Below are 13,818 nucleotides of genomic sequence, written 5' to 3'. Positions count from 1 at the left end.
AAACTGTGGTGGGAATGGAGCTGCATCAGCCTCACCGTGAGGAGAGTAGACCCGCAGGTTGATGGGCACCGGGGAAATTCCTTTATTGGCTCCGGTTATACGATCGGTCTCTGCCTCGATCTCCTGCCGGACCTCATCAAAATCTGTGAACTTCTTTCCCTTGCAGTGGAGGAACTCGGCATATTCTGGAAGACAGGGAAATTTGTGGTGGATAAAAGCCACATGTGGTTCCAAAAATATCCCTAACTGACTTTAGCTTTATCATTTCTTTTGTTAATATGTGCTCCAAGATGAGACTTTAGATGACAAACTTTTTTTTTCCAGATTGCAACTCACCTATAATCAGAGGCTATCTGATCTACTGCACTCATCCAAAATTGTAAATTCGGGCATGATGACAAAAAACAACAAAAATTCAGTCTTTTTGATGAGATTTTTATTGAGATTCCCAAGATAATAGGCATGAGAGCCAATGGGCTGGTTTCCAAAAAAAGAAAGTATTTCATAAATCCATCTAAAATTTCACAGATGCCATTGCATATATCCATAGTTTATGATTAAAAAAAGTTTTATGCAAATCGAGCAGAAGGCCCTAATGATCTGATATGGATTAACCTTTCATTAAAAATCAAATCAAATAAAACTAATAGACTTCCTGTCAGCATTAGATATTCAAAACCAGTAAAAACTTTCATGCAGAACAGTAACTAATATATTCTAGGGGTACACACAATTATCGGACTAAAAGAAAACAAACTTTAGCCAACCGTGAATTCACATAATAAAGTGTAGCTATGGTAACGTGAGGTTGTTGTCGTCACTGAGCCTGTAGACGGCAGAAACAATGTTAAGGGGTGGTTTTCCCTGAGCAGAGGAGGAAGAGGGGAAGAGGGCTGTTTAGACTCGAGAGGCTAAGACGTGGGGATTTCTCATTTGCTTTTTCTTTTCATTAAAAAAACAAAATCAAAGGAAACCAGGCAGCTTTTTTATTAAATAAAACACAAGAATAGTATAAAAAAGGTCTGGATGAGGGCACTAAGAGGTGATCACGTCTCTGACAGGCAGCAGGAAGGATGGAGTGGAAGAGTTAGAAGGTGTTGTAATAAACTAAAGGCAGCTGGACTCACTGTGTAAAACTATTGAACGTTAAAATCAGTGAAAAAGTGTTTTAAGATGCAGTACGTCTAATGGCCACTAGAGGCTGGAAACATGGAGAATTAAAGTGAGTGAGGAGTTCCCTTTCAATCTTCTATTAGAAGGTTGTGAAAAGCCTCAGAAGGTTTTAATATGTCCCTTCAGAAACCTCATGGTGACCTCACTGACACATCCATCCACACTTTATTTAGCTATAATTTGATGTCACGTGAGAGCTTTTGCAGATTTCAACTTACTGACAGCAGCTAGTTAGACGGTTAATTTTGATCTCTGTTGTGCAAATAATTTGCCCTACCAACATGAAATTACAAGACATTTCTACGTAACAAACAAAGAAAAAAATACCAAAACTGTGCAGTAAAATAGGGATAAATATGTGAACTCACATCTTCCATCTTTAAAAACCCATTTCTGTTTGTAATTTAAAAAGTAAAATATTGCAAGATTCAGAAAGCCAAGTTAAATTATTACTATTATTATTATTAGTATTATTATTATTATCAGTTTATTTAAAAAAGGGACCGTGTACAATATTAAACATAAATGTACTACACCAGAGTTAACTTTAAGCTAATTTCCATCTGCAGTTCCTCAGCAGGTCACACTGAAAACATCACAACATTAAAATGTCACAAAAAAGCTGGACTATAAAATACAAAACAGTGAAACAAAACATTGTACAAACACACACACACACACACACACACACACACACACATGCAATTTAAAAAGACCGCAGTGGTTTCAGTTCTGAGTATCCTTAAGCAGGTTTTTCAGTTTGTTTTGGAAACCGCCGATAGAAACACAGTTCTTAATGTCATCAGGCAAACGTTCAAATCATGTCTTTGGTTGATAATCGAGCATCAAGTTTCCTCATTGTCTATAAAATCCAGCAGAGTGTGGAACCTTTCAAACAACAGAACCTATATCTTTAAGAGTGTTTTTTTTGGAAGACAAGAACCTCTAAAAAAATGTTTTGAGTGTTACCTGTGGGGCAGTTCATCAGCTGCAGAACCAAAGGACGACGGGTCACAATGCCAGAACCACGGGGAAGGAAGTCCCTGCAACGCACACAACAAGAGATGGTGGTTTGTAAAATGAATAAGAATGTAACATAACTAAACTAAATGACCCAAAATGTAAACACATTCAGCCAACTGTTATTAATAACGCGCATCATCACACAGTAAAAAGATAAAAGAAGACAAAGAAGTGATAATAATCAGACAATCAGCGTCCTGATGCTTTGTGAAGATGTCAGCGTTATTCCCTCAAGAAGTGTGTGTGTGTGTGTGTGTGTGTGTGTGTGTGTGTGTGTGTGTGTGTGTGTGTGTGTGTGTGTGTGTGTGTGTGTGTGTAAGAGACAGAATAACTACAAATCCTCACACAACAGCTGTGTTCCCACCGGGTCATTTAGCTCTTTTCTGCATGAATCAACTTGACGAGTTCATCTGATCAGTAGAAGAACAGTTTAACATTGTTCACTAGAATAAGGGCTGTGACTAACCAATATCTACCTTATCAGTTAATCGTTATTTATTATAGATTAGTGAATCTGTGAAATATCAGACAATGGCACACTTTATATAAATAAAAAGCAGAAACATCTAGTTCACAAAAATGTGTAGTTTCACTGCTGCATCAATAATATGTTACGTTCACACAGACAATCTTAAATATTTTGGTCTTTTCTTCTGTTTTTATTGAAATATTATTGATAAAACAATGCAAAATCAATGCTGCTACACTAGATTAATTAACCAGCTTATGATAACTATGATAACAGCTAACCAAATTTCTGCAGTTTTTGAGAAAAATTGGTTCAAAATTTTGTGTTTGAACATTCAAAGCGCGACTGTAACACTATATTTGGGTTGTGGTGTGTTGTTGGACCACTAAAATCTCGACCATAAAATATTACAGAAATTCTAGAAAACTCAGTTTGGATTCTTTGTGGGTTACACCACTCTGATTCATCCATCCATCCATCCTCTATACACCGCTTTATCCTCACTCTGATTCAGTCAATTTTCATTCACTTGATTTTTTTTTCTCAATGAAATATTAATCATTTGGTCTATAAAACATCAGAAAACACTGACAAGTGATCATCAAAAAATCCCAGGGAACATCAAATGTGTTGTTTTGTTCAGTCAAACGTCCATATCCCATAAGAAGAAGCAAAGCCGAACATTTGAAAACCTGGAGGCATCTAATTTTTGACTTTTTTTGCCGTTTTTGCTTTAAAAAATGTCAAAAAAGTTGCCGATCCATATTCTAATGATCAATTAATCCATTAGTTGCTGCAGCCCTACACTATACCATCAGCAGGACTAGACATTTATTGTGTCTGTACAGCAGAATGAGTGACTTTGAAAATGTGATCTACAAAAAAATCTTTCAACTTTGATTATAAGTATGAATGAATTATTTAGTAAAAATGGGGGGAAAAAAAGACACTCTTTGTGATGTTCCTTATTACATAAAGAATCAATATATCCTCAGCAGCTGATTACTGTGGAACAGGAACACTGAAAATGACTGCATTTGGCAAATGCATCAGGTATTAGTAGTTCACTTGAGTGCTTTTCTGCTTTCATATTTTATCTGGGAGTTCACATCACATATGTTTATGCTAATTCAAATGTTTTGAATCCAGAAACACTCTTAGGGTGTGTCTGAAGTGTGCAGTGTGTGATTGTGACAGCATGACAGCGTGTGCTCATGTGTTCACATACAGCTGGCTGCCTACCAGCGATTCTTCATGTGTTCTTGTGCACAAGACACTGTTTTCTTTCGAGGCTTTCAGCAGCGTCCACTGGCCACTGGCACTGTGAGCTCCTCGCCCCGCTGACGTGACAGTTGTCATTCAGCGATGCGTGATGAACAATAACAAGAGCCTGTTAAAGATGCATGTACTCTAGTTTTCTGTCCAACAATTTGAATTCAAGGAGATTTATGCTCCTTGTAGCTTAATGATGAATTCATTCAGTAAAAGAGCTACAAGATGCTTTCATAATTACTCAGTTCTTAGAAATAAAGGCTTTAACTAAAGGCAGTTTAAAATGTGTTCAAGTTACACGCTCAGGGATAAAATATTCAGTATCTGATGAAAGGCCTCGACATTAATCAGCTGAACGACATGAATAAGAAATAGATGAGGCCTCTGTTTGAACCTGAAGCAAAGCCTGAGGCGGTTTGGATCCATGAGTCATGAGCTGAGAGTTAATCAGAGCTCAGCTGCGTTTGCTCAAAACTCTGACCTGACAGGGAAAAGCGAATTCAGCAATTAGACTTTCAACGCGCCGGTCGTGTTCAGCTGTCAGAGTTTAACGACACTGTTCACTAAATACATTTGCAAAATCTTCTCATGTACATTCTTCTGTAGGTTTAAAGAAATGCTTCAACATTTTAATATGAAATAAGCCCATTTGTTGAATGAAAATGTTAATATTATCCTCTTCATCTGTCTAAACGGCAGGAAAATTTGCCTTATAGCATATTCAAAGCTTACCAATAAAGATGTTTTCTCATTTGTTAATCTATTTTTTTTTAATGAATAAAAGTGATCATTTTTACATTTTACAAGCTACTGGGTGCAGCACTGAGCCAGACAGAATACCTTTATAATACTGCGATAACAACCAGATAGCACATAAGCATTCTTTTAATCTTATTAGAGGAATCAAGAGCTTTAACTTTATCTATTGCTTCGAGCAGCTCTCTGCTGCTATAAATATGTGTAATAAATCTCCCATCAGCTCAAAATAGAAAAGTAAGCAGGACTTTATAAACAAGCTATTCCTGGTTGCTTTATATTTACACAGACCAATAATACATGAAGGTTTCAGTTTAGTGACTCCTGGAAAATGGACATTTCTGGTGTGTATTTGATCATGTCATCATCAATTGTTAAACCACTAAAATCCCATCTCTGTGTATCAAAGCTACCCCTATTCCAGGGATTTTTTTGTTCCTTCCCACCGTTGTTCATAGGGAATCCAAAGGCAACTTTGTGTTATTGGCTTTTCTGTTCTCTGTTTATAATTCATAAGGTCTGTGCTTACTATGCTAAGCACTATGAGATGACATGTTGTGAATCTGTGCTATGCACACTATCATTCAAAAGTTTGGGGTCACTTAAAAATGTTCTTGTTTTTGAAAGACAATCACTTTTTCTCAATGAAGATAACATTACATTATTCAGAAATACACTAAAATACACATTGTTAGTGTGGTAAATGACTATTCTAGCTGGAAACGGCTGAGTTTTAATGGAATATCTACATGGGGTACAGAGGAACATTTCCAGCAACCATCACTCCTGTGTTCTAATTAGGGATGTCCAACATTGGCTTTTTTGTCAATAACCGATATGCTGACATTGTCCAACTCTCAATTTCTGATTCCAATATCAACTGATACTGATATATGCGGGCTTGGAAATAATTCCAAACCACAGACATATTGTTAGTCAGGCACAGCAAGCTTGTTGCTGCAGCCACACTTCTTATTTACACGCTTCACGGCGCAGTTTGATGATGTCATCATTTGTGCACAAATGCCGGCAAAATCCAGGCATTATTTTGTCGGTTGTTATGATAGGCAAAAAAAGCTATAACGATATTGACCAATATTAAATTTTTATGCCAATATCAGGCAGACATCCCTGGTTCTAATGCTACATTGTGTTAGCTAAAGGTGTTAAAAGGCTAATTAATGATTAGAAAACCCTTGTGCAATTTTGTTAGCACATCAAGAGAAGTGTGAGTTTTCATGGAAAACATGAAAATGTCTGGGTGACCCCAAACTTTTGAACGGCAATGTGAATAAAATTGAATAAAGTTTCTGCCTCTTTCTGTGCAGCTCAGCACACCAGCTCACCTTCAACTCTGAGTCATTCAGCGATATATGTACAAACTAGAAACTAATTCCGAAAAGAAATGATACAGAAAACCTCAAACTGATTCTCATGATGCGTCTCTAACATGTAAGAAAAGGCCACATGGACAGGTTGACTAGTTAAAAAACTTGATTTTGACTGGAGATGGTCTTTAAGGTGGTGCTGGATCATTAAAATGAATTCTTCCTGAAGACTGAAGCGTGTGCAATAATCTCATAAAACTGTCAGCTGCTGACTTCTGCAAATCAGTCTTTCTTAATCCAGCCTGCAGTTTGTCCCTGAATGCATGAAGGAGAAACTCAACAAGCTTGTGATTGTTAACAAGGCCTGAAAAGACATCAGACTGTTTGCTTATTAGGAACAGCTGCTAGTTTCAGATACAGCAGCAATAGGGAGTGTTCTTTCAGTTCTTATTCTGTCGCCTTGTACAACAAAGGCTCTCTTTTTCCTTTATCTCCTGTGTATCCTGTGGTCTACCTGCCTGCCAGCGTCCAGTTTGTCTATGTGTGCAGGTGTCCCATTTGGAAGCCTTTTAGAGAGGACAGATGGTCTTAACTGCAGGTCTTCCTCTCACTCCTCCTCCTCCTCCTCAAACTGCCACCACAGAGACCCTCCAAATGAGGAGGAGAAGCCACAGTGAGAATCGATTTTTACGTACATTTTCTGTCACATTATTGATAAGATCTAGTAGCCTTTTAAGTTTTACAACAGCAAGAAAACTATCACGCTTGTTCGACAGGCTCACCTTCTCCTCACCCTCCTCTGTTACAGACCCCACAGTGGTGAAAACATTTATATGTCTGCCTAAAAGCACATCCCCAAACCAACAGAGGAGAGGGCTAAAATTTTCAACAATGAAATGGAGCAAATACGGACCGCAGGAGATATTTTTGCAACGCAGACGATCACGCTAAGGGAGATTTCAAGGTTACTTCAAGATACCTTCTGCAAGCACTTACCTATAAGTGCACTCAGCAGTCTATGTCTAAAAGCACTTCCAGTCAAAACGGTAAAAACATTTACTTACTTTACTGTTTGATAGCATTTAGTAAAATCTGCAGCTCGAGGGACTAAAGGATCTGTCTGTTGAACTATCCGGGGCAAGGCTGGGCAATGTGGGGATAGATATTTGTAGAAAATTACATGCACTGTCACATTTCCCTCATTTTCTGTCTATTTATATACAAGTAAGGAAGGTGTGCAACAAGTCACACGGTCGAAAAAGGTCACTGCATGTGGGGTCACAGCGTTTTAGAAGCAAGAACTCCCATTTCAGACAAAACAACGTAATAGATTGAACTCTTGGAAGCTGATTCTTGCATTCCCGGTTCTTTACAGTGCTGCACACACACCTACACACACACATAGTAAGCGCCCTGCTGCTGTGTAGTAGTGACTCATTGCTTCTCTGTCATGAACTCTAAACATTCAGCTCGACGGTGTACGAATAATATACACAGATACATACCCAGATGGCCTATTCACTTGTAAAATATTGATTTCGAATGTATGTATCGTATCATGCTACTTCCCTGCAATACTTGAGCAGCTACACTTGTGCAGATTGAGATGCTGTTTTCGAGCTCTTTTTTATCGCTTCTCACTTTTGTTTTTTGTTGCGCTGTGAATGTGTTGATCTCCCACTGGTTATGTTAGATCTGTCAGCTAGTTTTTAGAGGACAATGCAATTATTGTAATAAGTGAAACTCAACATGCCTGGTCTCAGTAAGTGCGTCACCTCACTTCCGATTCCCGGACACAGTCAGACACTGAGCCTCGTCTAATCCTGCTCTAATGCGTCGCAGCATTACAAGCCCTGACATTTGTGAACGAGCACAGCCAATTTTCTTTTCCAGCAGAGTTTGGGTCTCGGAAGCAGAAGTTAAAGAGTGCACATACACTACTGTTCACTGAGAAATGTCCTTATTTTTGGAAGAAAAGCAGTTCTTACAATGAAGATTACATTAAATTCATCAGAAACAGAGCGCGTAGACATTGTTAATGTGGTAAATGACTATTCTAGCAGCTGATTTTTTTAAAAAGAATATCTACATGGGGTGCAGAGGAACATTTCCAGCAACCACCACTCCTGTGTTCTAATGCTACATTGTGCTAACTAATAATGTTGAAAAGCTAATTGATGATGAGAAAACCCTTATGCTAGCACATGAATAAAAGTGTGAGTTTTCATGGAAAACATGAAATTGTCTGGGTGACCCCAAACTTTGAACACTAGTGTGCATACAGACACAAACACATGCACACATGTTGCTGCAACCCACAGTGCAGGATGTAGCCAATGAAACGGCCGAATGCTGGATGGTGAGCGCTGAGATTAGACCAGAACCAATGGAAGAAGGCATTGCAGGCAGGCTGCAGCCCAAACTGAGATTAGTCCTAATCCTCTGTAGAAGTATCAGAACAAATGATGTCCTCTTTCCCTCTGTCTATCGCTGGCTGCTCTCTCACTCTTGCCGCGTTCATTCTCTCCTCTGTTTTTATAGTTTACCTCTCCCTTTAAAACTGATTTTATGACTTTTATTAGAACAAGAGCAGGAACATTTTGCTTTACAGGTCCCATAAAATCCTAATGATTTCCTGAGAAGCACATTATTTGATACTAACTAGAGCTGAAATTATTAGTCGATCAGTTTCTATTCAATGCTAAGTCATTTTCACAAAAAATACCACCTACTTCCAGCTTCTCAGTTGGGAAGGCGTGGGAATTTGCCACTTTCATTGGCAGTATGTAAAGAGTTGACTAGATAAAACAAGCAAGTTACTTTCTTTCTGACATTTTATAGAGCAAATAACAAATTCAGATAATTGTTAGCCACAGCTAGAGCGTCAATCATAGAGAGTAGAGTCTATTTATTTGTCTACTGACTCATTCATTTATTCATTATTAAAGACAGACCCAGGGAGTTATTTTCGCTGTAGCCTATTGAGTTTATAAGCAAATGCTGATTATTGGAGATTATGCATAAAAGAATTACTGAAATGTAAATGCATGGAAAACTAACAGAGATCCATTCAAAACAATATATTTCCCCTTGACAATTACAAATTCGGTATACTATATACTTACACTGACCTGGAACAGGCACAAACGTCTTCATTTTAAGTTAAATATAAGTTTATAGTCTAAAATGTTACCACAAGATTGATCTGAGTTGCCGTAAGTGAGACCAAATCCTCACAAACATTTCAAGTCTGAGGGAATCCAAATAAACTTCAGCTGCCAGAAAACTGAAAGAACTACCAGGAGAGAAACCACGCAGCATATGGGACACTGAATCTCCTCTAATCATTCTGTACTTCTGTGAAGGACCATCTTTCTCTGCGTTTCTGTTTCACTGCCTCCTCCTCGTGCTTTTATTTGAGCAGAATAAAGGCGATAATGGAGCTACAGTATCGTGTCCTGCTGCTACTCATCAGAACACTTCCAGCCCTCTCGCTGTTATGTAATACGCGAAACCAGCCATATATCATAGGCTTAATCTCAGTGTGGGGGTTGGAGCAGTGATGGCAGCAGGGAGAGTAAAAATCCTCAGTGTTGCATTTTTATATGTCTGCTAGCACCAGCAGCCCTTCACTGACAGAAAAAGTCGACAGCCACAAAATCCTCGTGGGATTGAGCGTATCCCGGGACAGAACAGCGTTTTTCTCATTTCTGTATTTGTTTGCTACAATCAGCTATTAATCTGCCACTTTATCCTATACAATAAATCTTAAAATGAGCATATTTGTGCAGGGGGGCACTGCAAAATCTTTTTAATCCAACCCTGAAATACTTTTTGTTCTAAAAAAGCAGGAACAGAAAGACTAAGGTGTAATTCCCAATGTTGATTTCATAATCCACCACAGTGACGGTGAACTGAGGTGATGCAATTTAATCTTCCATAATGAATTGAAAAGCAATCCTCCCTGGCGATGATATATGCAGCATTTCATGTGTTTTAAAAGATTCGGTCGCTGTACTGATTCAACCGCAAGCTGGTTTTCGGAAGAGCTGTCCGTGGTCCTGAAACTAGTTCCTGAACCAAAACTTGCACTTGAGCTTTTGTGAATATCCTCGAAACTAACTGAGCTTTAAAGCAGCACATGGAAGCAAACACTGTGCTGCATGACAGATTCGACATGTTAACACGTGTGTCGACTCCTTTGGGAATCCAAACCTCCAGAAGCAACTCACATTTCAAGAAAAAGATCTGCATCATGACAAAATTTTCCACGCACACCTGAAGCCTTTTGACTTTCTGATCACCTTTTACCTGCAAAATTCAATGTGATGCATCTCTTTCCTTTCAATATGCCAAATGGACAAAAAAGTAAATAAAGGAGTCTCATTTTTAGATAAATTGTCACTCTGCTTTTAATAATACTGAATTCAGCCCCACATCCACAATGACTGTGCACTAGCAGGTTTCACCCAGCTGGCACTGCATGTGTTTGGCTCTTTCCTTTGTCTATGATAATTGGACTCATGGGAGTCTAAAGTACTGACTGGGTGACTGCCACAAACGGGAAACAACGGTTGGGTTTGAATTTGTATTCAAGAAATGTCTTTTTTATTGCCAAATGCAGGCTAGAAATGCGACATGACCTGAGGATGCAGAGCTTACAGAAAGGGATGTTTGGCAGGTATGTACAGGTGTGGCACACAACAAATAGCATATCTACAATATTCTGACAACTAAGTTATTATTACTAAAGTCTGTCATCAAAAGAAAAGACACATATTTAGTCATTTCAGCTGCTAAATGATGAGAATATGATGCTATTTCTCACTTATCTCTTTGAATATCTGTGGAGCTGAGGTGGAATTTATCTCTTTTTTTTGCAACATTTTATAGATTAAACAATAAATTTATTGTCAAAATAACCTACAGATTAAACAATAATGAAAATATCTTCATGCTGCCACATAGACATATCCATAAATTGTCTTTTAGTTGAATGAATTGCTATTTTTTTCTATTCACTAGCACCTAAAAGCAGTTAAATGCTTCTTTGCCTGTCACTGTACAAGAAAATTTTTCAAAAATATCAACAAATTATGCCATTGTGTGACATTATAAAATTGTTGGAACCAATTTAAATTTAGTTCAGCACTTTCCCTCCTCTATTTTGGAGTTTTCTAGATTATGTCAACACACTACCGTTCGAGTTGAATTCAGATGAAGAGACACAAAATGCTGAAAGGTTTAACTGCGATGACATATAGCTAAACGAGCAGCGTAAACACGAAAGACAACAGCTGCTCTCTGCAAGAAAGACGCATTATGAAGGCAGGATTAAAAAAAACAGCAAAGGGCAGACGATAAAGGGGAGCAGACAGATTCGATTAGTATCCTTAGATGTTCTCTCATGGCATCAGCGCGACACATCTCAACAGCTTTTGGCTGCCCTTGTCCCTGAGTCACACCTGCTAGACATGCAACAGCAAATTTAATCCACCTGTGAGGAAAAGTGAACAAAGCTCCTTACAGCAGGGTTTTTGGATTCTGCAGTTGCTACTTTTTGCACAAATGTGTCTCTGCTTTTGAAGTTGTTATAGAGCTAAATGTGCGGCAGAACTGAAATAACTGCATTCCAACTGCCATTTGTACGTCTCCTATACTTTGGTATTGACTGTCTGGGCTAATCTTAAGCTGCAAAACCAGATAGAGGGAGGACAAAGCCTGCAGTATGGGAGAGTAATAAAATCAACCACGCTGCTGTTTATTTCTATTGGAAAAAGCAGTATAAAATCGAAAGCAGCTTAATGACAGCCAGAACGATTACCAGAATAAAAGACTTTCTGAGAGGAATCGATGTGAACGGATTAGAAACACAAAAAGGAAGACAGAGATGGGGAAAAAAAGACGCCTTGTCACATGTAAACACACACAGTATTGTAAGTGTGCATTGGTTGAGGCTGATAACGCGAGCACAATGGGTCGCTGGGGGAGGTGGAAGGCTGGAGGAGCAGGAGGATGGGAGGACCTGAGCGACGTCACTGCAGCTGGACGGGGAGAGCGAACACATTAACGCATACATAAACGCTGCAGGGTGCTACTTTGCAATCTGTTCGCTGTTACAAGACGGCAAAGACTGCAGGTCTGACTGACACGTGAACAAATCGCCTGTTTGACACTTTTCCTCGTAATGATGTTTAAGTCTTTCCGTCAATCCAACTCACTGGGTCCCTTCGGTAAGGGAGGATAATTAGGCGCAAGCTGTTTCTATGACTACAGCAGACTGAGTGCAACACAGCATGGTGCAATAATGAGCATAGAGACCGACTTAATAGCACTAATTACTCAAAAAAGATATTAAAACAAGGCTGTAAAACAAATTAGAAAAGTGAATATAAGATGCTGTCAAAAAGCTGCTTTTCTAATTATGTTTATGGCAGGTATGGATGATATTTGAGATAATTTAGCTGCTCATATGGAGTTAAATAGGAGCAGAAGTTAATTTACAGATATGAAAAGTTACTGAGAGAATTGTAAATTTAAAAAAAAATCTGTGGGCGGTGATTTTTTTTTTTAACTGTCCATTGTGAATCCAACAGTGTTCTTTCTTAAAATCCCAGATGGCAGTGGGTGGACACAGCATTCACCACAAAACTGCTCTACAACAACATCACCGGTAGACTCCTGTGACATGTAAACAGTAGGCGTGCCTCGCTTACTACCAGTTAAGATGAGGATTAGTGGCCATGTGGTGAACTGTGGTAGACCTGTAGATCTACCAGAGAGTGATGGATCAGTTACAAATCTCAAATCGGGTGCTGGATAAACTGATCTTTCCCCCTGCAGCGGGTTAAACAGCATTTTGTCGTGGAATACGCAGGCCTTGTTCAGTGCAGGGGGGGTTGAGTTGGCTTGGAGCCACAGTATGCCTACACTCTGACCTTGCCTACGCAGGAAATACTGCTGAATCACACGCTCCGTGCACACGGGATTAAACATCTGTGAAACCATCACTCCAAAAAAAAAAAAAATTCAGATCAAGTGAAATACAGAGAATGCAGAGCTGACTAACAAATAGCGGCACCAGAGCTGCTGCCTGCACACAGTAAGCTTCACTTACAGCATTATAAGCACTGGCAGACAGATGGATGAGCTGAGCTGGAAGGGCTCAAAGCTCAGGTGGACTCTCTCATTGCAAGGTCACACTGCAGCATAACAAATCACATTTGTTCCTCTTGTTTTGTTTTCTATCATCATCACAGTCGCCGTCAGCACTGGCCGAATGCAAAAAGTGCACATTTGCATTCAGCACTGGCCGAATGCAAAAAGTGCACATTTGCAAGACTGAAACCTCACAGCAAGCATCATTTTGCACCCTTGCCTGCTCAGGATTAAATAGCCTTTGGGCAACAAAATGGTAGCCCTGCTAGAAAAACAACACATCCACCAAGCAGCAGCCTGTAACTGTATCTGCTGTTGCAGGAAGTCAGCATCCAAACTGACCCTGCCTCCTCTGGCATGCCTGACATGAGATTTATGGGGATAAAAATGTGTGGAAAATGTTTTCTTAACACCAAATTGAGGAACTTTGTACACTTACTGAACCCTTATAAGCAGATGTGGGTTTTCTTGTTAGATTCCAAGTTACTTAAAGGGGAATAAGTGGTTCCTGAATGCATCATGCAGTAGTTAACAGATAAACTTCACTGGGGATTTATGCAGGCCTAGGCAAATAATCTGCTTGCCTTGGAGCTGCGTTCACGGAGGAATGCAGAGGTAGAAAGGGAGAAAACTGCTCAA

At 39.2% G+C, this 13,818-nt stretch overlaps 1 protein-coding gene across 7 annotated transcripts in view; it reads right to left on the bottom strand.

The window, feature by feature from the left end:
• Window positions 1-13,818, bottom strand: part of dnm1a (dynamin 1a) — a 63,286-nt gene that overhangs the window by 48,875 nt on the left and 593 nt on the right. For all 7 annotated transcript variants that reach the window (XM_022197965.2, XM_022197972.2, XM_051938931.1 and 4 more), the window contains exons 2-3: window positions 2,143-2,216; window positions 36-185 (exon numbers count right to left, since the gene is read on the bottom strand). In XM_022197965.2, coding sequence (XP_022053657.1) covers window positions 36-185; window positions 2,143-2,216 — 224 coding nt within the window. The remainder of the gene's footprint in view (window positions 1-35; window positions 186-2,142; window positions 2,217-13,818) is intronic.

This window comes from Acanthochromis polyacanthus, chromosome 18 (assembly GCF_021347895.1).
Source record: "Acanthochromis polyacanthus isolate Apoly-LR-REF ecotype Palm Island chromosome 18, KAUST_Apoly_ChrSc, whole genome shotgun sequence".
NCBI classification, from domain to species: Eukaryota; Metazoa; Chordata; class Actinopteri; family Pomacentridae; genus Acanthochromis; species Acanthochromis polyacanthus.
The sequence above is the reverse complement of the archived record's forward strand: the minus strand, read 5'-3'. Positions and strand labels throughout refer to the sequence as shown.